The sequence below is a fragment of the Netta rufina genome, assembly GCF_964035555.1.
Source record: "Netta rufina genome assembly, chromosome: 17".
In the NCBI taxonomy this organism is placed as follows: Eukaryota; Metazoa; Chordata; class Aves; order Anseriformes; family Anatidae; genus Netta; species Netta rufina.
This window is the reverse complement of record NC_140141.1, coordinates 10,147,530-10,169,115: the sequence shown is the minus strand read 5'-3', so window position 1 is coordinate 10,169,115 and position 21,586 is coordinate 10,147,530. Positions and strand designations below refer to the sequence as shown.

Sequence of the window (21,586 nt, the reverse complement as noted above, 5' to 3'; positions counted from 1 at the left end):
CTTTTACCCCCCCTACCTTCAACCACCCCCGATCTCCCGGCCTCTCCTCTCCCCGGCAGGGGGCTGTTAACTCTGAAACCTAACGACGGCGAGGCGGCGGGGAGCTCAGGGACCCGGGGGAGCCCCGCAGCAGCCGCCGCCGCCGCCGCCTCCTTTCCCCGTGCGCCCGCCCTTAGCGGCGGCGGAGCCCGGTGCTGCGGCCCCCGGCGCGCCGCCTCCCGGCCCGGCTCGGCCCGGCACGGCCCGGGATGGGCTCCGCGCACTCGGTGCCCGCCGAGATGCGGGCGCTGGCCGACAGGACCGGCTGTGAGTGCCACCGAGGGAGGGGGGGACACGGCACCTGGGGGGGACATGGGATGGAGAGGGGGTAGGGGACGTTGGGGGGCGCATGGCACCCGGGGGGGGATGTGGGATGTGGAGGGGGATGCGGCACCTCTGGGGGGTGGCAGGGCACCGGAGGGGGTGTGTGATATGGGGGGGGCTGTGTGGGGATGGGGACATGGCACCTGGCTCGGGGGGGGGCTGCGTGTCACCTGGGGGGAATGTGGCACATGGGGGGGGGACATGGCACTGCAGGGGGCTGTGTGGCACCTCGGGGGATGCCATCGCCCCAGGGTGCTCAGAGCAGGCTGGGCTGGGGGCGAGGGGGCTCTGCTGGGGTTGGGTGCAGGGGTCCGGCACATTGCCCTTCCTGCTCCTTCCTCCTCCCTGGCCAAGGGCCGGGCACCGCAGCACCCACCAGGGACCCCAGGGTGAGCCCAGCCCTGCCTGCAGGCGGACAGGAGGGGGCCGTGGGGTGGGTTTTGGGGAACGTCCCAGCCTGGGGGTGCTGCCAGGCTGCCCAAGGGTGGCACCCACATCACGGGTCAGTCCTAGAGCAGGACTTAAAGAAAGCAGCTCCCAAAAAAGTCCCGTTAAAACAAGAGGGATGGGGGAATTGCATCAACTGGTCCGACTGCTGGGGAGGGCTCAGGGACAGGGCAGTACACCCTGTGCCTTGAGGCCCAGAGGCCAGAGCTGCCCCCATGGTGCTGGGAGCCCTTTTTTGGGGACCATGCCTGCTCCTGGCCATGGTGAGAGGCCATGGGGGCAGTGCAGAACCTCTCCGGAGCATCCCCTCCCCAGAGCATCCCCTTTAGCTCAAGCTGCACAAACAGCCGCAGGCTGGGAAGCAGCAAACCTTCCTTTTAATATATATCTATATGTTTCCCCCCACCTGCTTGGACACAGGCCCGCTGTGTCAGAGCACTGAGGATGCTTCGCAGCGGTGCCAGCAGCCGCTGCTGCCCTTGAGGCCGTCCTCCTGCCGGGCAGCCTCTGCCCTTTGGGCAGGTGCAGCGCTTTCACCCTTCCCAGGAGCCTGGCTTTGGGGAAAAAGGGAGGAAAATCCCTCCCTTTGCCTTGGAGCAGGGGGAGACACAGGGATGGACCCACAAGCATCTGTCTGGTGGTCCCAGTTTTTGTCCCAGGGGTGTTTTCTGGGACATGAAAGCTTTGGGGCTGCACCCACGGCCCCGATGCCGGCGGCTCCGCGGCCCGGCTGCTCCCACGGCGCCGGCGATGCTGGCACGGGGCGCTGGGAAAGGTCGCGGCACCACGGCCAAAATTGGAAAGTGGAGTCCAGAGAAAGTTTCCATGTGCGTGGACAGCAGCAAGGCACGAGAGGGATTTAGGGAAAAAAAATAATAATAATAAAAAAAAATAACCTCATATGGGTGAATGGGGCTGCCCGTGCGTCACCGCAAAGCCAGGGTTGAGATTGGGGACTGGAGGAGGGGGAGAAGGATTTAGGGGGAAAAATAACCTCATATGGGTGAATGGGGCTGCCCATGCATAAACGGGGAGCCAGGGATGGGGTCGGGGGTTGGAGGGGGGGCTCAGAGCCCCCCGGCCCCATCCCATGGAGGGGAAAGGGCGAGCTGCCAGCGCAGGCAGGCAGGGAGCCACCGCGAGGCGCAGGTGGGTTTCCAGAGCATTAATAGGGCTCTGGAAACGCTCGGCAGGATCAATACGGTTTCTATTTCAAGGCTGCGAAACAACAGCAAAAAAAAAAAAGCAGCGAGGGACGGTATTTAAACATAATAAAAGAGAGAGAGGGAGAGAGAGAGCCAGCCAGCGTGGGCTTGGTATTGACCTGTTGTCTCCCAGCTGCCGGAGTTAACCACTCGCAGCCCCCCAGCTGTATGTCAGGATGCTTTTCTCTGTAGTTTAGGATGCTTTTTTCTCTTTCTCCACGCAGCCAGGGGAGGCCGACGGCGGTGCCGGCTCCGCAAACAGCCCCGGGCTGTTGGCTCCTGGGCTCCTGGGAATTGTCACTGTCAATATTTGCAGCACAGCGCCAGCCTGGTGCCGCCTCGGGGGGTTGCGGGGCTGGGCTCCAGCCCGTGGGGAGCAGCTGGGAGAACAAAATAAAATAAAACCCCGCGGTGGAGCAAGGCGGCTGTGGGACAGCCCTCAGGGATCGGTGGTTTGAAGCTTGCCTTTGGTTTTCGGGTGCCAGTGCAGCTCCCCCCACCCAGCCTTTCTTTCTCCCTGATGGTACACGGGTGGCTGCTGTCAGTTTGGGGGGCTTTCTTCTTTTTGTGTTGTTTTCTGTGTCCCATCAGCCTCCCAGCATACGGCAAAGAAACAACACTGACCCCAGGCTGCAAATGCTTGGGGACAGTTTGCTGGGACAGGAGCAGGAGCAGGAACAGGGGCAGGAGCAGGAGGCTCTTTGGCTCTTGCTGGGGCTGGGGGGGCTTTGGCGTCGTCCCCAGGCTTTGCAGCAGGTTTTGGTGCCCAGCGGTCTCCTGGTGGCAGTGGGGCTGTGCCCCCTGGCAGGATGTGAGCTGGGTGTCCCCAGGTGTCCCCAGGTGTCCCATGGGGAGCTCAGCCCCCTTCTCCTCTGCTTTTTCCATCGGCAGTCACCTCGGAGCAGATCGAGCACCTGCACCGGCGATTCAGGCAGCTGAGCCGGGACCAGCTGACGATCCGGTACGGCGTCCCCCTCCCTGCTGCAGGGAGACCCCCCCACGCTTTTAGGCTGCCATGGGGGGGTGCCCGGCCGTGCCATCCTTCCCAGCCGTCCCAGGAAGGCTGCAGCATTGCAAACAAGAAGAAAGAGGTGGTGAAGCAGTGATCTGGGAGCAAGATCGCCCCTGCCAAACTTCCCCTTTACCCCAGCCCTAAAAATCAGTTTGGGGAGGGAGGAGGTGAGGTTGCTCAATAGCAGCCCCAGTGGGTTTGGTAACTGTATTCTCCCCAGTTTCAAATTGCTTTCATGCTGAACTGGGGCAAATTCATGCAAAATCATTCTTGTTGTGATTGCTTTGGAAGGACGGGGCCAGGACTTCTGTCCCAGCCCGTCAGGGGCTGCTGCAGCGCTCCCCCCTCCTCTGCTGTCTCTGCCTTGTTCTTTGCAGCAAGGAGAACTTCGACAGCATCCCCGACCTGGAGTTCAACCCCATCAGGGCCAAAATCGTCCATGCCTTTTTTGACAAGCGGTAAGAGCACCCCCGGCCCCGCGGGGAGGGCTGGGGCCAGCTCCTGCATGAGGGATGCTGAGGGCAGGGTTTAAAGCTCCCGTCCCCGAGGGCTGAGATGGAGCCAGGCTGGAAATTATGGAAATTGAAGCTGAGTCTTGGGGAAAAAGCTGGTGCCAGCTCTGAGCAACATGATACCATGGCTGAGTAGCACCGGGGCCACTGGGACCCGAAAGCTTTGGGGTGGGATGGGGCGAGGGGCTCGCGGCTTCGCCCATCCCCAGCGGCTCCGCTCTCGGCAGGAACCTGCGGCAGGAGTCATCGGGGCTGGCGGATGAGATAAACTTCGAGGACTTCCTGACCATCATGTCCTACTTCAGACCCATCGAGATGAACATGGACGAGGAGCAGCTGGATCGCTTCCGGAAGGAGAAACTCAAATGTGAGGCTCGGCCGTGAGCGCGGGGTGGCCGCGGGGCGGTGGGACAGCAGGATCTGACCCTGCCGCCCCCCTCCTGTCCCTGCCAGTCCTCTTCCACATGTACGACTCGGACCACGACGGGAAGATCACGCTGCAGGAGTACCGAAATGTAACGTGGAAAGGGGGGGGACATGGCTGGGACCCACTGGTGCCAGCCCCTTCCTCACCCGCTGCCCCGCAGGTGGTGGAGGAGCTGCTGTCCGGGAACCCCCACCTGGAGAAGGAGTCGGCACGCTCCATCGCCGACGGGGCCATGATGGAGGCAGCCAGCATCTGCGTGGGACAAATGGTGGGAGAGGGATCCTTGCTGTACCGCGAGGGTGTCAAAAAAATGGGGCTGGAAGGGGCCGTCCTGCCCTGAGCATCGTCCCCTCTCTCCAAAGGGCTTTGCCTTGAGGTTTTATTGCAGCCAGCAGCTTTTGAGCTTTTTTTTTTTTTCTTTTTTTTTTTTTTTTTTTCCCCATGTCAGAGCACCCCAGGGTGAGGCTCCCCAAAGAGCACCATGCTCACGGCTTCGGTGCTTACAAAAGAGGCAGCTCCCTGCAGCCCCGGGGATGCTGCGCTGGCTGGGAGCTGCTCTTGGGCTGGTCATGGGGCTGTGCACCCATGGGGACATGTCCCGTGGCCCCAAGGGACCAACCCGCAGGGGATCTGGTGCCATGGGCGCATCCGTAACGCGTTCTCTCTTGCTGCACACAGGGCCCGGACCAGGTGTACGAGGGCATCACCTTCGAAGACTTCCTGAAGGTTGGTGGCCTCGCTCAGCTCCCCACCAGGAGCCCGAGCCCGGCCCTGCTCACCCCCGGCCCCTTGCAGATGTGGCAGGGGATCGACATCGAGACCAAGATGCACGTCCGCTTCCTCAACATGGAGACCATCGCACACTGCTACTGACCCTGAGGGGCAGGAGGAGGAGGAGGAGGAGGAGGAGGAGGAGGCTGAAGCAGGAGGGCGAGGAGGACAAGGAAGAGGAGGAGGAGGAGGAGGAGGACGAAGACTCCACAGCAGCACTGAGCGCGGTGCAGCCGCCTGCGTGCCTGTCCCGAGCGGGGCCGCGTTCTGCTCTCTAGAAACATAAGAGGCTTTTATCTGTAATAAAAGATATTTCTCTTTTTACTCTTTGCTGAGAAATACGCTGCCAGCGCCCGGTGCCTGACAGACTTCTCCCTGCACAGGAAACCTCCCCAAACCCTCCTCTCCCCTTAAACCTGTGTGACTTTTTCCACCAGGAATTACCCCAGCTCCGGTCCCCCCAGCAGGGCAGGGATGCGGGGACATGGGCACACGAGGATGCAGGAGGAGGGTTCCCAGCAGCCTGGCGCTGCCGCCCCCACATGTTCCCGCTCCTACAAGCCACCGGAGATAACGGGTTGTTTACTGGTATTAATAACCGGGTGGCTCCAGGCGGATTGCCGGCTCTAAGGCAGCCCGAGATGGGAAGGCGGCGGGGAGGGGGGGAGGGAGAGGAAAGGGCAGTGGTTATTTTTAGAAAAGCTGGAAAAATTTGGTTTTGGTTGTTGTTTTATTATTATTATTATTATTATTTTCAAAAATAGCTTCCCCAGTGACATGGAAATAGCCCCTGCCCCGGCAAGCAGCCAGCAGCCCAGGAGCGAACACTGCAGGCTCGGCCACGCACCCGGAGCCAGCACCAGCCCCGGCCGGCATCCGTCTGTCCAGCTGGGCGGTCTGTCCCCACTGGAGGCTGTTTCTGCAGCTTTGCCCCTCTGGAAGGAAACCACGTTGGAGCACGGGCAGCCCCTGGAGCTGGGGGATCCCCCCCTTGCAGCACATGGGGCTCGCCCTGGGTGCAAGGGCTGGGGAGCATTGGGCTGGCAGTGATGGAGCTCCCAGTGATTCCAGCACAGCGTTTGGGGTCTCCCAGTGCTCCCCGGTGGCAGCCAAATCCTTGGCTGTGCTTGTAGGGCTGCAGGACTCAAGCCCCATCCTCCTCCAGACCCCTCCTGGGCTCACCCCTGGCTGCATCAGCACCAGGAGCTGGGACTGAACCCCTCCTCATCATCATCATCCTCACTGCACCAGACCCTCACTGCTCCCTTCCCTCCCCAGGAACTCAAGAGCCCACTGTCCAGCCCCGATCCCCCAGGTCTGAGGAGCAACCACAGGCTCCTTTCCCCCTCCTCTTACAGGAATTCCCACAGAAATGCTGTGAACAGCCCTGCTGTCCCCACCCAGCTGCAGATCCATGCCCAGTCCTTTTCCTCCGGGACCCACGCAGCGGGCACAGCACCACTGTAAAGTGTGACCAAAAAAAAACCAACAAACCTGCAGTCCCAGGAGCAAACTCCCTAGCAGTTTTCTTGGAGCATCAGCATTTCTTGCAGCCAGCAAAGGCTGCAAGCAGCATGCAAAAAGAAGGGGGCAGGACCGCAGGGTTATTTATAGCCCTTGAGCTAATTATCTGCACCCGGCTGCTTTGTTAGGGCACAAAAGGGCAGCGTGGGGCAGCCCAGGGCACCTTGTCTGCAGCTTTGCTTCTCTCCTGTTTGTCTCCTCTATGGGAAACGGGATGAGGAGTGTGCAGGAGGAAAGTTACAGGGAGCAGATGAAAGGGACAGCAGGACTCGGGCTGACAAGCCTGAGCCTTGCCGCCAGCAGGGGACCAGGATAGAGGGCCAATGTCACCATTCCTGGTCCGGGACAGGCATTTTCTCTGTTAGTTTCTACCTCTTGAGCCACTGCCTCATCTCCCCTTCAGCAGCAGGGAAGGCTCCGAGGTACCAGGGGCTGGGAGGACGCCAGCTCTGGCTCAGATGCACTGAGCCATTAGAAATATGCAATGAGAAATCAGCAGCTGAAGGTTTTAGGGGACACTGAAGAGGGAAATCAGCAGCCAAATGTCATTGAAAGGAAAAAGGGCTGCAGAGAGGGGAAAAAAGTGTTGTGTTTTTTTTTTTTCCTTCTTCTTCACCATCACAGCACATCACTACTAGGTGCTTCTCCACCAGGACAGGGAAGGACAGTGTGCCACATCCCAGCCAAGGACACAAAACACTTCCATGGGGTCTTTGGTGGTGCCCTAGACCCATAGTATGTGGAAGGAGAGCTGTTTTGTCAGCACAGCACTAGAGCTGTGGGTCTCCTACCTCTGTCCTTTGCTGCAAGGCTGCTCCGCTCCGCACCTCCCTTCTCCTTTTTTCTTGAAGCAGAGCTCTGGCTCCTAGAAGCAGCTGGCGGCTGCGATACAGCCACAGCCACCCCCTTTGATCATGCATTCCCTTTGGATAAAAGAGGGAAGAAACTCGTGCTCCAACACTTCTCATGTCCAGGAAAGAAGTACCACACGTTCTCCTTGAATGCCTCCTTCAGCCGTCCCCAGCTGCCCAGGCCACCAGCCTGGTGCCTCGCTCCATCCCCTGCTGCAACGTCAGCCTTCAGCCCCTGGTGAGCCAACAGCACTGGTCCAAGTGCCCCAACTGCAGCTCCTGAACCTTGCCTCAAATCCACCCACCTGAGATGTCCCCACATTGAGTGAGAACCTGTGCCTAGGGGACACAGCAGGGCTTTTCTGATCATGTACCGGTAGCACCAAGTCCCAGGGAGGCCCCAGCTGGGAAAGCCAAATTCATCAGCTCTCTCTGCTAAAGACTGGATGGCGACGCCGTTCTCAAAGTTATTAAGGAACAGACTTCATTTGCATCTTCTCCAGGGTTAGCTGACATTTAAACAGTTGCAGAGGCATTTGCTGCACTCCAGCACGCACTTCAGCACAGTATTAATGACTACCCACTGAAGTAGGACATCATCCCTTTTCAGAATCGAAAATTAAACTCCCATCACGGATACTCTCCAACAGCCTAAGTGCCCTCATTTGCATTACGAATGCCAGTTAAATATATACACAATCCTCTGCTGTGGTACAACTTTCCTAAACAAATTCCAGTGACATGAGAAATGGACCACCCTCCGACCCACCCAGAGGGACTGCATCCAGAGCGGGCAGGACAGGGCCTCTTTCCCCACTAGAGTTTACCCCAAGTCTTCCAGTACCCCAGCGGGGTTGACGTTTGGTCTCAAATTGATGACTAGGAGGTCTTCTCTGTGTAAGCCAGCACATACCTCCATCAATCCAAGTGCATCCATTTTCTAGCAGCTGCCAGGGAGCAGCACAGTGAGACAGACACGTCCTCGCCCCTGGCAGTGCAGAAGGAGAGGGAAGTCAGGAGGTAGATGCCTGGAAAAGGTCTCAACCCACGCTGGCCCAAGGCAAACTTATCTGCTGCTTGCAGCAGGGAGATGAAGAAAGACCAAAGCTGCCCTGAGATAACGAGGCCAGATGAGGAGAGTCAGCAGCTTAACGAGCCGAGGATGTATTAAAGTGAGACAGGGCACAGGGTCACGGCAGTGAGGCAAGGAGAACAATGAAGGCGGAAGCTTTGTGTTCGGCCACATCAACAGACACGAGGCTTGAGCAACCCCAGAACTTACTTGTACTACAGGAACTGTTATTTATTTGACAGGTTTCAACTACGCTCTTGTCCCAGCTACACATTCGTGACACTTCTGGCTGTTCCAGGAATAACGGGGGGGGGGAGCTGGCTTCCCAGAATGGTGGAGGGGAAAAAAAAAAAAGAGACCAAAGGCTTCTTGAAAAGATAAAAATTTATTCGTCAGACAGAATGACCAGAATGACTTCCCCCCTTGCACTTCTTACATCAGTCCATAACCACGAACAAACTCACTGTTAAAGCACAAACACACACATGAAGGTTGGCCTAGGGGTCATGGAGAACCACCCCAAGCCAAACACAATAAAGGGCTGTGAAATACTTCTTCCAGGCAGGAGGAGGCAGAACAAAGCTCTCCAGGGGCTGCCTCAGTGACCAGAGGAAGAATTGAAGCAATTTCTGCTTGACAGTACAGCCAGCCCCTCTCTTGCAAAGGCTGATTTAACAGACTGTACTTATAAACTGATTCCATTAAGCCAGCAAAAAGTTGTTAAAACTTAATTTAAACTTGGTTTACATCACCTTGGCTTGCACCAGGACATTCACAATGGCAGAGGACAAACAAAAAATAATTTTACAACAGTAAAACATATCCATACAGGACTTGAGCTCTTGGTCAACCTAACTGGCTCTACCTATTTCTGTGCAACCTGTGATTAAGGTAAATCCTTACTCTCTCTTTCACCTGAGGTATCACAACTTAGCCCTCAGATTCTTTGTAAAATAAGCGCAAATTAGCAATGCAGGGGGACTGCAGGCAGTTCGTCCCCTCTGCTTATTAAACTGACACGATCAATTGCCAGCTCAGCAGTGAGGAAGGCTTTGGCTTGGCCTGGTGACCATCAGGTGGCACGAAAGGCGTGAGCCATCAAATAAAGTACCTTAGAACTAACCTGAGACATGATGGCCTTGTGTTTCAGTGCACAGGGTTTATTCCACCCTAACAGACCTAAGAACAAAAAGTCACACACACATGTACATATATACAATCAGAAAACATTTAATCTAGGATTTTAGAGACTTAAAAAAAAAATTTACATATTTTAAAATAATTTTGATATGTGTGGCCTGCTGAGTTTCCAGGCACCCAGTCTGGACGAGGCCAACCTTCACGTTTCTCTCCATCAGCCTCTGCTCTCCCAAACACCGTAACCCTCTGAGAATATTCCTGTTTCTAGACACATTCTGGTGCACTTAAAGGAAAAGAAGAATGAGCAGCTCATTATAAGGAAAAAAACTCCAATCACGTAGGGCTCAGCAAGATGCCTGTCTTTTCCCCTCAGGATGGGCAGGCATCTGCAGGCTAGGAACTCCTCGATGCGCTCCCAGCCTGCCACCATCTCAGCAGTCTGCCACTCTGGGTTCTCGCTTCCTGACCAGCCCACATCCCCTGCCAAGCTGGGATCAGTGGCATTTTTCCCTGCAAGCAGTGGGAACGAACGTCTGTTTGCACCGAAGCGTGCTGCTCCCCTTCGTTTGTCGGTCTCTGTTCCACCAAGCAGACCTTTGAACAGCACAGCAACATGTTTTAGTGGTATGCTCGAGGGCAGTCATACTCTGCTCTGGTTCACAACCCCAAGGTTTTTGGGTAAAACTCAGCCCTTTTGATGCGCCTGCAGCTCGTGTGATCTTTTTGGCATTTGTCCCTCGTGAACCTCCTTTTTGCCTACAGCCACGGACTTGGCAGAGAGCTGGACCACTGAAGCCAAGTAAAGTGAGTTACCTAAATGTTATCGTAGGGAACTGCGAGGCCAATGTTGTAGTTGTAGCCAGTCACTTCGTCGTAGGAGGAGCGGCAAATAGGAAGGACACTTTCTACAGCCAGCTGGTCCACTGAGAACTCGTAGGCATAGATGATTCCTCGATGCCTGTGCAAAACACAACCAGGGCAGCATGCTAGCTTAATCATATATTTTAGCAGGGCAAATTAGATTAGATTAGAGTTAGAAATTGCCAGAAAAGACCAAAATTCAGTGCTTCGGAAGATGAATATAAAAACCCATCCCCTCTGCACTGGGGCTATCTGTGCAGATTCGACATGAGAAAACTCCCACCTGCCTCCTTCCATGGACCCCACCAAGCCCTGGCAACAAACAGGGCTGAATTTAGCAACGCGGAGACATAACTGTCATCTGCCGAAACATTTCTAATCTATTCAGGAAGGGGGAAGGAAGTACATTGTAGTTTGATAGTTCAATTAGACATGCTAACATCCATCTGAGATGCAAATATCAAAACCTGGAGTTTAAATACCAGCAGCTTTCCTTCAGGAGGAGACATCATTACTAATATTAGTCAAGCAAGGGAAGGGCTGTATTCCCCGTCTAGCTTCAGTGGCCTTTAGATTCACCTGCTGAAATATGAAATGCATTTTTTTGTGTGTTCAGAAGTAAACAGCCAATTCATCAGCTGTTCTGAAAGTCTTCTCTCTCTCTTTCTCTCTCTCTCTTTTTTTTAAACATGCCATGCCTCTCTGTTACTGCTCTGGATGATGAGTCAGGTGCTTATTGTGCCATTTTTAAACATCTAATAGAGCTGATCTTCGCAGTGCCAAAACTCCTACCCTTCAGAGCTGCCTTACTCACTTGCGGTGCGCAGTAAGGTCATCATCCATGATGCTGCTGCCTCGGGGAGTCTTCTCATCGGGGATGTTTGCAGTGATCAGGCTATGGGAATTAAACCAGATATAGCGGACTGGATGTCTGAAAAATAAACCACAGCACTGAGTGAGATGCCACTTGCATTAGACTCTTAAAATCCAAGCACAGTAAAGGGTTTGCTCCGGATTAAACAAGAATTCATCTCCATCAGTGCCCCCTCTATGGTCAGGAGCTGGGAAGCTGCACCTTTGGCTCCTCTCCTTCTGTCTGAAGTAGATAAACATAGCTTTTATCACCATCTAGTGGACTATTACTAGAATACAGGCCAGAAAATATTTCAGACACTTGGCAGCACACAAGCCATGCCGGATCCGGGCTGCCTGCTTGCCTCTCTGCTATAAGGACCGCATCTGAGGGATGAGCAGGATGCTTCCCAAAGCCAGCTGCTCAGCCAGGACCTCGCAGCCCCCTCCCAAGCACTGAGCGAGGGATGATTCAGAAATCCACTCTGTGGAACAGGCTACAAGGGCTGGTGTTTCCCCCTCACTGGTGAATAAACCGACCCTGAACCAGCGTTTGCTGTTCAAGTAGGGGTAACTCATCAGGTTAAGGGCACTCATCTCCACGGCCCTAACCTTCCTCCTGTCCTCTCCCCTGCTTCTGCCCTCGCTTTCCATTCATGACACTGGCTCTTGGCAGGGATAACAACTCGCACACCTCTTTGGTCTACGAAGGCCTTTTTGATTGAAGTGCTCCTTTCCAAGTCTTATATAGATTAAACAGTATTTTAAACATTTAACCTAATGGTTTCACTTTGAGTACATTTTCCCCTCCACACCAAAGCTCAGCAGATCTGCCCTGCTTGCCCTCCTTCTTGGCATGCTCATTAGTGCTGCTCCAGGAGATAATCAATGCAATATTGTCCTTAATGCATCGGCTGCATCACATTGGGCTTTGTAATTCACGGGGTCAAAAGAGAAGGAGATACCTGCTATTAATCAATGACAACTCCAACATGAACTTCTCTGACTGTAAATACCTCATCTGCCTCCTCTGTGGGGAAGAGGCATTAAAAGAAAAAAAATCAGGATGTATCTGTTCATTTTATTAAGAACAGGGCATCACTCAGTGGCTAAATCCTTGAGGTCTTCATTCAGACAAAGCAGACTCGCTGGGAATTTTACCTTGATCAGAAAATTGTGATTTGTAGCAACTAACAGTCTTCTGTCAATTCCAGGGTACTGATCTCAGCTTGTACTTTCAGCACTGAACATTTTGTGCTTTCAGTACAAACTGTTACTCTCTTATCAGCATCCCCGAGTTTAAATCCCAATCTGGCTTCGCTCGTCACTGCTAAGGGAATGCAAAAAGGAGGTGAACAGGATCTCAGGTACTGTACCAGGGTGCAGAGGACAGAGTCAGACACAACCAGTTACACTGAAGCCAACAGCCAGAAGTCCAGCATTTTAAATCCAAGTATAAAGTAAATACTGGTTGACACTGATAAAGTAAAATACTTGTTGAAGATAGGGCAGAGAGAAGAAGCTGAGGTCTAAAGGTTCCAGGGGGATGGACGGGTCAGAGAAGGAGCAGGGGAAAAGCAGCAGCAGCAAGTCCTTGGAAGTAACACAGAAAAGGCAGGGGAGATTTTGGGGGGAAATCAGTCCTCTGGTGAAAGTTTTTTTCTTTGGGGGTTGGAACTAGATGATCTTTCAGGTCCCTTCCGGCCCAAGCCACTCTATGATTCTACAAAGATGCCAGCTGAGCTCTATGGAAAATCCAGGGGAGAAAAAGCTTTCATTCTCCTTTCCCTAGCTGAAGTGCTCTTTTTAACTATGAAGTAAAAAGCCTCTGAAAGCTCATGGTACACAGAAACATGCACATGAATCCAGTCTGGTTCTCAAATCATGGGAAAACAAACAGAACTCACAGAAGCTTTAGATGTGGGCATGTTGTTATTTTGGTCCTGGATCATCCCATTCCCACATTCCTCCTGTCTGCCAGACCTGACAAAAGCCCTTGCATAAGATCCCGTGTAGACAAAGTTACCTGGCATGCGTTTCCCAGAGCTTGGTGCCCATCCGCTGATCCCACACGCACACCATGCCCTCTTCTCCTCCGCTGACAATCTTCCAGTCATCCATCTGTACCGCAGACACCCCTAACCGGTGGGCGTAGAGGGAGCACAGCGATTCGCTTTTGCGGAGGTCGTACACCCTGACCCTAAATGAAAGCAGATTAAGGACAGAGATAAAAGCGGCTGTGCATCTGCAGCCACTCATATTAAGTGTATTTTCAACCAAACTGAACCACCAGCAATTCACCCAGAGCCTTTTGCAGAGAAAAGATCACAGGAATCACTTGAAATACAGAGTAGGAGATGAGGTCCTGGCTGAGGTCCCTCCACAGCACCAGCTCACTCAGTAGTGGCTTGACACTTTTTTGTGCCACTGTATTTTCACTCGGCCAGCTATTATCAAAGATTTTTTTAATGCAGACTTCTCCCAACCTTCAGGCTCTTGCTGTCTTCTTTGCAAGCCAGAAGTGAAAGAAACAGTAAGTGAAATTTGGAGAAAGCTCCCCTAAATCTGTTCCCCTCAAACAGTTAGCAATACTGTGAGGCATAAAGGATCGTGTATTTGGCATAGCACTAACATACCCTACCCCCTCTGTACCCAACCCACGTCTGCTAAGGCCTAGGGATAATAATATTACAAATATCAAGGAAAGGACAAGCTATTATTATGAAGATCAAGGAAGTGAAAACATGCAGCAAATCATGAGACAAATCAAGGTTTCTACACTTGAGTTAATCACCAATACTGAAACAGAGCTATCCACAAGTACCCAGCAGACAGTATCTCTTCTGGAAAAGGTTTCAAAAACACTCCTAGTGACTTTGGGCACCTTTTAGGTACATCTGAGTTTCAGAAGTTATTGAATGAAGAGTTTGAAGAGAGACTTATTGAAGATAAGACTGTGTTTAATGAAACAGAATGTTAGAAAAAGAGCTTACGATTTCAACCAGTGCAACAAGTCCACAAGAATAAAGCTAATGGTGTTAAGTTTTAAATCCAGTACATGCCACAAAGAGTATGTTTTCTGATCCTTATGTATCAAGACTAAGAGATAAAGCAAAGTGCACGAGAGAATAAAAAAATGCAGTGAGTGAAAACAGAAGTAAAGGGGAAATACTGATCTCAGCTGAAAAGAAGCCAGAGAAAGTTCCTCCCAGCTGAGGGCTATCAAGAATGAAACCATCAGGTACACATTAATTCAAAAAAAGGCCAAAACACACTTGTTCCAATACATTAACTGTCTTTTGTTCAATACCCCCGCTATGATCCTAATGGTGTTGCAAGTCTTTCCTTTTCCTTTCTCAAATGGAGATTGCATCATATGATTTTACAAATAACACATTTCGGCAACTGAAATAAAAGGCCGCGGAACAGTCCAAAACTCCAACAGAGCAACATCCATCTGACAGGCAGAAAAACATGCTGGAACAGAGCGAGGAGCACACTTTGTGTGGCTCTGCACTCACCCTTAGGAAAACCCCCTCACAACAGTTGCTGATGGCAAAAAGGACTTCTTGCTTTCTCCAAATCCAGCAGAGAAAAGCTTTGGCTACACATTAGAGCTGTGCTCTGGGTAAGGACGGAGCGGTTTGGAAGCGTTCACACTCAGCGCTCTCCCTGTCTTCCTGCATGTGTTCTGTGTGACAATCAAAGCTTCTTCTGTTTGGTAAGCACAGTTGGAAACAAAGATCTGATTGTGTCCTGGTTATTTCATTAGCAAGGACCCAGGTTTCAGGCAGGTGTCCATTCTGGCACACCCCTGGAAGAATTACAGGCACACTTGAGTTGCTCAGATGGTTTTTTGTTTTGTTTTTTAAAAAAAGGGAAAGCATTTTGCAAATCTAATGTGATGCTCTGATGCAGACCTGGCATGGCCCTCCATCTCCTGCCTCAGCAGCTGGGCTCAGTGGGAGCACATCAGATGCATCCTAGTTCAAGGGAGCTGTAAGGAAAGCCTTCTTGTGCCCAGGCTTTGACTCTCCTGTTTGAGTGCTTGTGCAATAAACTCACTTGCCTTTAGGAGAAGATGGAACATGTTTTGATCCACACTTTTCAGCAATGGTGTAATACTGGGTTTGCCACACTTGCTCTCCCAATGCTATTTACTCACTGTCTCAGGTCCCACCAAAAAAAAGGTTGCTGTCATGCAGTGCATCAGTACACACTCCCTATTACCAGATCTTGTAGCGGCGTGAAGCACAGCGAAGTAATCAAATAAATCACCAATGCTTCAGGAGTAATTTTTGAGAGTTTCACAGGTCCTACCAAAAACATGTTACTTCAATGGGATCATCCATCATACTTTTCAAAATCATAGCTTTGACTAACAGAACAGCATACGCCAGCAACATTTTGGAAGTGCTGTATTTAATTACAACAAGACATCTTCCCAGTGGCCACGTGGCAAGGTCTCTATTTAGTATACTTGCTGCATAACAGGGCTATGGAGCTTCCAGTCACATCCCACCTGTAGGTAAATTATCCCACATATTAATACCTTTCACGCAGCACTGCAGGAGAAACTGACCTTTGACATACACATGGTCCTGTCTCCTGGATGCCAAACTTATTTGCTGAACTATTGATTCCTAACCTCTTGTTATTTTAGTGATGGTCAGCCCCTGAACTCAGTCAATGCTTGAGCTGAACAACAGAAAATCTTTCTGGAGGGGAAAGGGCAAGACGTTTACTCTGATATAAAGGGAGTAAATTTTAAATCTCACTTAAAGGATATTAACTTTATCTACTCTCTCATCGATGTGGGAAAGATTAAAATCGCAGGTAGTTTTACTGGGGTGCTTTGAAAAATCAATTATCTGCTTTTAGAGGGGGGAAAAAAACTCTCAGGGATTCAATTACACCTATCAAACTTCAGATATTTCCTTTATCCTCTTTGCTGAGGAAGTGTGAGGTTTGATTCCACTGCCTATTCACCGAGAAGGAAAAAAGCTGTTTGACAAAATAATCATTTTTGCAAGCTGCTGCACTGGCGGGACAGAGGTCTGGGATTTGGCAAAGGGAAGTATCCGCCTTACAATCTGATACCCACCGCCACACCAGACCACCACCTGCAGCCTGATGCCCAGTGCAGAAAGGAGGAGGGAAGGAACAGGGAGCCATTAGAGACTGGCTCCTCGCCATCCCACATCTCCTTTGGTGCACTGGATCAGACCCCACAAATAACTAGCCAAAAAAGAAAACCTAAAAATTGGACTCAAAGGGTCTTTTTAAGCACTTTAATCCTTTCGCACTGACTGTTCCCAGCGCGTCCATTCCTGGCACCAGATATTGTGCAGGGAAAATCCTACTCCCCAAGCCAAGGAGTTAAAGAGAAAGCTGCTAATCAGCTAAATAGAAGCTGGAATCTGTTCATATGAAAGTCTCTCTTTTTTTTTTGTCACCTGAGGGACATCACAGTGTTCCGAAATACACTCTTGACATCATTTGGCAGACGGACCCATCTCATCCTACATGATTCATCCCTTAGGTTATTTTTTTAATATCAGAAAGTGAGCTTTTAAATGCCAAACTAATTTTGCGGGTGGTGGTGGGGAAGTGGAAGATATTCCAAGTGGTCTCGCTGGGCTGTACACCAACTGCGTCCACCAAATGGCTTAAAAAGAAAGTCTTCCCATGGAGCTTTCTGAAACAAAGCAAACTGGCAGCCACATCCAACTATTACCTAATATTTTGTTCCTGAAGTTCACGCAGGCTGCATTTGAAACATTAGAGGAGAAACAAATTCTAGCAGGTCCAGATGTAGGACAGCAGGACAGGAAGTAAGCTAATTTGAGAAGGGTTACAGCTCTTGGTAGTACCTACCTTCTGTCTTTATTGCCTGTAACGAGCATGTTTGGAGGACTGTCCTGGAGGTTGACGCATGTGAAGTCACCCATCGAGTTGCCCAGCTTCTTTAGACACTGACTTGTTTCCAGGTTGTAAAGAAGAACCTGGCAGAAAGAGAACAAACACCGGCTAAATGTAGCATGAGCCCAACTACATATTGCTGCAGCGGGAAGTAGAGCAGAGTTAGCATTGTCTCAATGCTCTAACAAGTAGCCAACACACACATCTATCCCTATCGAGATGGTCAACAACATACATTAAAAAAAAAGGAGAAAGTTTCACAGTGGAAACCACTGCAAAGCAGGGATTCAGGGCTCATGTCAACCAGCAGCAGATAGGTTTAGGTCTCAGGCAGTCAGAGAAAGCTATATAGATTTTCTCTCTTTTTTTTTAAGGTTTACATGGAAAAGCAAATCATTTCTTTACCAACTTGAATATTGGAAAGAATAGCAAAAGTAAACAGCATCAACATTTGGTAAGTTTAGACAGATGGACTGTTCAAGACAGACTCAATCAACTAGAGCGAAAATTACAGAGCAGAACCGAGCACTGACTCAGCGCTGACAGGCCCTGCGATAGGCTTTGTGAAGAGCACTCAACAAACAGATTCAGAGACATATAACATCTGAAATGGCAGATCAGATGGGAAAGGAATAAAAACATCTCAGATTTTAAGCAATATCCAAGATGATGCCGCCAAAGACTGGAAGAGAGGTACGCGTTGTTTCCCTTCTGTTCACCCTCCTGTCCGTCGGTTTAATCACATTCGCTGTCTTTCCTGGGGGGCCAGATGAGATTTATCTATATGGGCCTTTCAGCGAGAGGGAAGAAGTATTTTTAGAAACAGAAAAACATACTGGGCAAATCCCAGTGAAGCTCAGCACAGTTCCTGGTTTTACATGAACTTGGAAAAATTATTAGATTTCATGGTGATGCTCCTTTAATTAAAAACCAAAGAAATAAAAAAACAAACCCTATGACCATGAGAAGAGTAACAGTATTTAAAACAACAGAAAAAATCCCTATGGTTTCCATGGCAACATCAGCATGGCTATGTCAATGTCACTTGAATACTCTTAACTTCTACTTTTCTGTAGAAAAAGCACGCAGCTTAATAAATATTACACTGTCTGTGCACATTATTTCAACATTTGCCAGAACAGCGATTGTGATGCTGTCTGGCCTTTTACTTCCTAGCTGTGCAATTTTAACATGCATCTGAAAGGTTGAATTAAGAGAGCAGGAGATCATTTTGTGATGGATGCCTCCAGGCTACAAAAACAAACCTTTATAAACCTCTAGGAATACTGCAAAGATGGGCAGAGACTTTGCAGGTTTCCTCCTTCTGCTCCCATTTCTCCAAGCTAAAAGGAAGGCTTAGTTTTATACATGGATATTATCAGCTTCCTACCAGAATCAGCACATTCATATCCAATTTGCTCAGTTGCTTACATTTATTATCTCCTAACCAGTTCCAATTCCCAGCCTTGTCTTCATTAAGTTATCTGCTGTTTTACTGCTGTTCAAATTACTTGCCTTGAATATGGGTTTTCAATGTTTTTTCATCCCTGAAACCCCCCAAAACAAAGCAACTTTAGCCAAGCTCTGTACAGCAAGAGACACTCTACCTTTGCATGGAGACTTGGGACGTAAAAGTTGCTAAAAATTAATTTGAACTTCCATACCTACTAAAAACATGGCTACAAAATTGTTTGAAAATCTTAAGTCATTAAGGTGCAGAGCAACATGCAGCCTTTTTCCACTTGCAGAGCAGTTTCCAACAGCTCACTAACCAAAACCAGGGAGAATGACATTCTGGCAAAGACGCTTTGCAGAGTTTTCAGTGCAAAGGAAATTAGTATCTCTGCCTGGCAACCAAATTTCTCCTTGGAAAGTTTTGAACAAAAGACAAAGTCAATAAACTGCTGAATTCAACTTATAAACAATAAAGGATGGGGTCAACAGCAATATATTCCAGCTCCCAATTTGTGCCCCTGAACCAGCCATTCCCAGCTGTACATTACAACTCTGGAGAAGAGAGGGCCAACTGCTTCTTCCTCCAAAGTCCCCTGGGGCTAATACTTAAAGTGAGCATCCATAAACTATTAATTTCTCTAAATGACCAGAGCTCCCATCCACCCCATAAACATACAATACATACTTGAACATGCAGTTATGACCATGAAAGACTATAATGAAAAATTGCTTCCACACAGCATTTAAAGTTTCCACTGTTTTCAGTCTGAGCAGATGTCCCATACTCTCCTGTTGCAGTCTCAATTTAGACTTGTGACAACCCTTACATGCAGGCAGCAGCAGCTGAAAAATGACTTCTCTCCACCTAACTCGTAGATGCCCATCACTTTAAAAATGTTTGCATCTGTAAGAAAGAGAATCTATAAAAGTAACAGTTCAGATCCATGAAATGGGGGGAAAAGCTTTTGTCTTCATCACCTTCTTCTACCCTTTCCAATTCCTTCTCTTCTCATGTCAGCCTTCCTTCTTTGGAAGATTGCTTTTAATTTTTTTTTTTTTTTTTTGTAACGCACCTGTGTATTTCTAGCCAATTAGCCCTACCATTTGGAAGGAAGGTGCTCTTTGTGGTTTTCAGCATTCAAGCTTCTCCCATCTTTAAATTGAACTTCTGTCTTGAACAATTTTATGGTCTGTAAATGAATTTCAAAACCTTATGCTGACAACCTGATAGGTAAAGAAACAAAAGGAACTCAGAATGCATTTTAAGGTCTGAATAATAATTTCTTGAAGACAAGGGTTTTAAAAGCATGCTGATGACAATTTTGAAGTTGCTAGAACACTTCTGATGAGCTCTTCTCTAATATCCCAAGGCAACAAGGATTTTCTTTACAAAGGCCAAGGAAAAAGAATGAAAATACCTGGTCAATAGGGACTTGAAATAAGGGCCTGTATGTTAAAGGGCAGATAAAGCATAAGATCTTTAGGAGGTTTATAATCCTATAATGCACACTGCAAGGGGATTACCCTTTTAAAGACATTTATAATCCTATAATGGACACCCAAGACCAGTGACCTAATAGGTACAGAACCGAAGGTAAGCGAACCAAGAGCACTTGGGTGTGAAATGAAGTACCCTGGGATAACACACTAACGAGCATCCCTGCCCCCCCCGGGACTTCTGGGACACAGAGGAGGAAAAGCATTAAATACTCCGTGCAGATGTATCAGGATCTAACACACAAAATAAAAAGCGTTACCTATTAACATTGCTCAAATGAAAAAGTCTAAGTTATTGGCTGAGAGCCAGGCAATCTCCCAGAATGCTTAATAATTCAACAAGCCAGAAATAGCTAGAGTACCTTTACCATTATGTTTAGTTAAAGACCACAGAGATTAGAAAACACATTATCCATCTCAGAGGCGATTCTTTCCATGTTACAAGTCCCTTAACGACCTTTACCATCTCTCCCTCTCTCTCTCTCTCTTTTAATAAGGCTGAGCAAATGGGACTTCATTTTATCCGATTGCCACAGACTGGTGGTATTAATTATTCATGCTCGTACTCTCTTTTGTTAAGGCAGTGCATTAGACTAATTTCCCTCTTTACTGCCTACGTTGGGCAAGTCTCAACCCGTGGTCACCGTCCTGATAGATGCGCTGAGAAACTGGCAAGTTCCTTAGAAGAGGCAGAGGAAGAAAGGCAAACTCACTGTACTCCAGGAAACTGCAGATCGGTGGGTACGGGGAACTCTCTTTAAATGCCGTCCAAGAACTCAAGAAAGAAGACTAAATTAATTCACAAAGTATTAAATCTCCGTAGCCAGAAGAGCTAAGCTGTGAGCTTTGTTACATCTCGCAGCTAAGTGAGGTCAAGCATGGTCTATGTACTCTGGTTGAGATACTTCCAAGAAAAACCAAGGAACTGAAGGAAATGCTGTTGATGGAACTCTTCCATGCATGTCCAATACCCCAGCAGGTGTTTCGGGATCCTGCGTCGTTGGAGATGTCTTTTTTGGACGGAACATTAAAACAACAAATCCCCAAGCACTTGTTATCAAAGAGCCTGTGGTACTTTCAGCAAGAGCAGGGGTGTTCAACCCACCGTCCTGGCTGACAGCCAGCAGACAACTGCTTTGTGAAATCGCAAGCTTCCCTTGCAATCACGCTTCTGCTTCTTGTCCCGACTTACCACATCTCAGGGCTAGTAAAACGCTGTCTCACAACTGGGTGAAGCACTTTTTAAATATATATATATCTATAATATACATAATTCTTCTTCAGATGAAGTATTAAACAGAGTATCATAAGCACTGGCAAAATATATGCCAGAAAACCAAGCCCACAAAGCCTACATCCCTTTCCTTATTGAGTAACACACAATACATTTGAGAACTACTTTCTCAAAAAGAGCTGTCTAGGACAGAGGTTTTTAGCTGTGACTACAAAGAGCAGTAAGCAGTGGATCAAAACAACATCAAAAGCTTCAAAATCTAAGATCCCCAAAGATGCAGAGGAACAAGCAGCAAGACTGGGAACAAAATTTGCATTTATTTTCAGATTATCATTCTCCTCCTTTCCTTCTGTCCATCCCTCTGCCAAACCACAGAAAACATTGCCTGAGTACACATGAATACTGCCAGCAAAAGAAGGGGTCACGAAATTTCAAGTCCAC

The 21,586-nt window shown here is 49.4% G+C and overlaps 2 protein-coding genes across 3 annotated transcripts in view; one reads left to right on the top strand and one right to left on the bottom strand.

The window, feature by feature from the left end:
* Positions 1 to 215: 215 nt before the first annotated feature.
* Positions 216 to 4,846, top strand: TESC (tescalcin). Of its 2 annotated transcripts, XM_084297257.1 has the most exons (8): positions 216 to 306; positions 2,907 to 2,976; positions 3,405 to 3,485; positions 3,767 to 3,906; positions 3,993 to 4,054; positions 4,127 to 4,234; positions 4,645 to 4,692; positions 4,762 to 4,846. In XM_084297257.1, the coding sequence occupies exons 1-8, from the start codon at positions 249 to 251 to the stop codon at positions 4,837 to 4,839; spliced, it is 645 nt and encodes a 214-aa protein (XP_084153383.1). In that variant the 5' UTR covers positions 216 to 248; the 3' UTR covers positions 4,840 to 4,846. The 2 variants fall into 2 exon arrangements, with proteins under 2 accessions (XP_084153383.1, XP_084153384.1); XM_084297258.1 differs by lacking the exon at positions 3,405 to 3,485.
* A 3,710-nt stretch (positions 4,847 to 8,556) lies between these two features.
* FBXW8 (F-box and WD repeat domain containing 8) overlaps positions 8,557 to 21,586 on the bottom strand; it is a gene marked incomplete at its 5' end in the record, with an annotated part of 51,424 nt that continues 38,394 nt past the window's right edge. The window contains 5 exons of the mRNA XM_084297023.1: positions 8,557 to 9,918; positions 10,138 to 10,282; positions 11,000 to 11,116; positions 13,064 to 13,237; positions 16,915 to 17,042. Coding sequence (XP_084153149.1) covers positions 10,138 to 10,282; positions 11,000 to 11,116; positions 13,064 to 13,237; positions 16,915 to 17,042 — 564 coding nt within the window. The 3' untranslated portion in view covers positions 8,557 to 9,918. The remainder of the gene's footprint in view (positions 9,919 to 10,137; positions 10,283 to 10,999; positions 11,117 to 13,063; positions 13,238 to 16,914; positions 17,043 to 21,586) is intronic.

Coding starts and splice junctions, on each gene's coding strand:
- TESC (XM_084297257.1), top strand. CDS start 249: ATGGGCTCCGCGCACTCGGTGCCCGCCGAGATGCGGGCGCTGGCCGAC. Junction 2,977..3,404: donor CGGGACCAGCTGACGATCCG/GTACGGCGTCCC, acceptor TGTTCTTTGCAG/CAAGGAGAACTTCGACAGCA. Junction 3,907..3,992: donor CCGGAAGGAGAAACTCAAAT/GTGAGGCTCGGC, acceptor TGTCCCTGCCAG/TCCTCTTCCACATGTACGAC.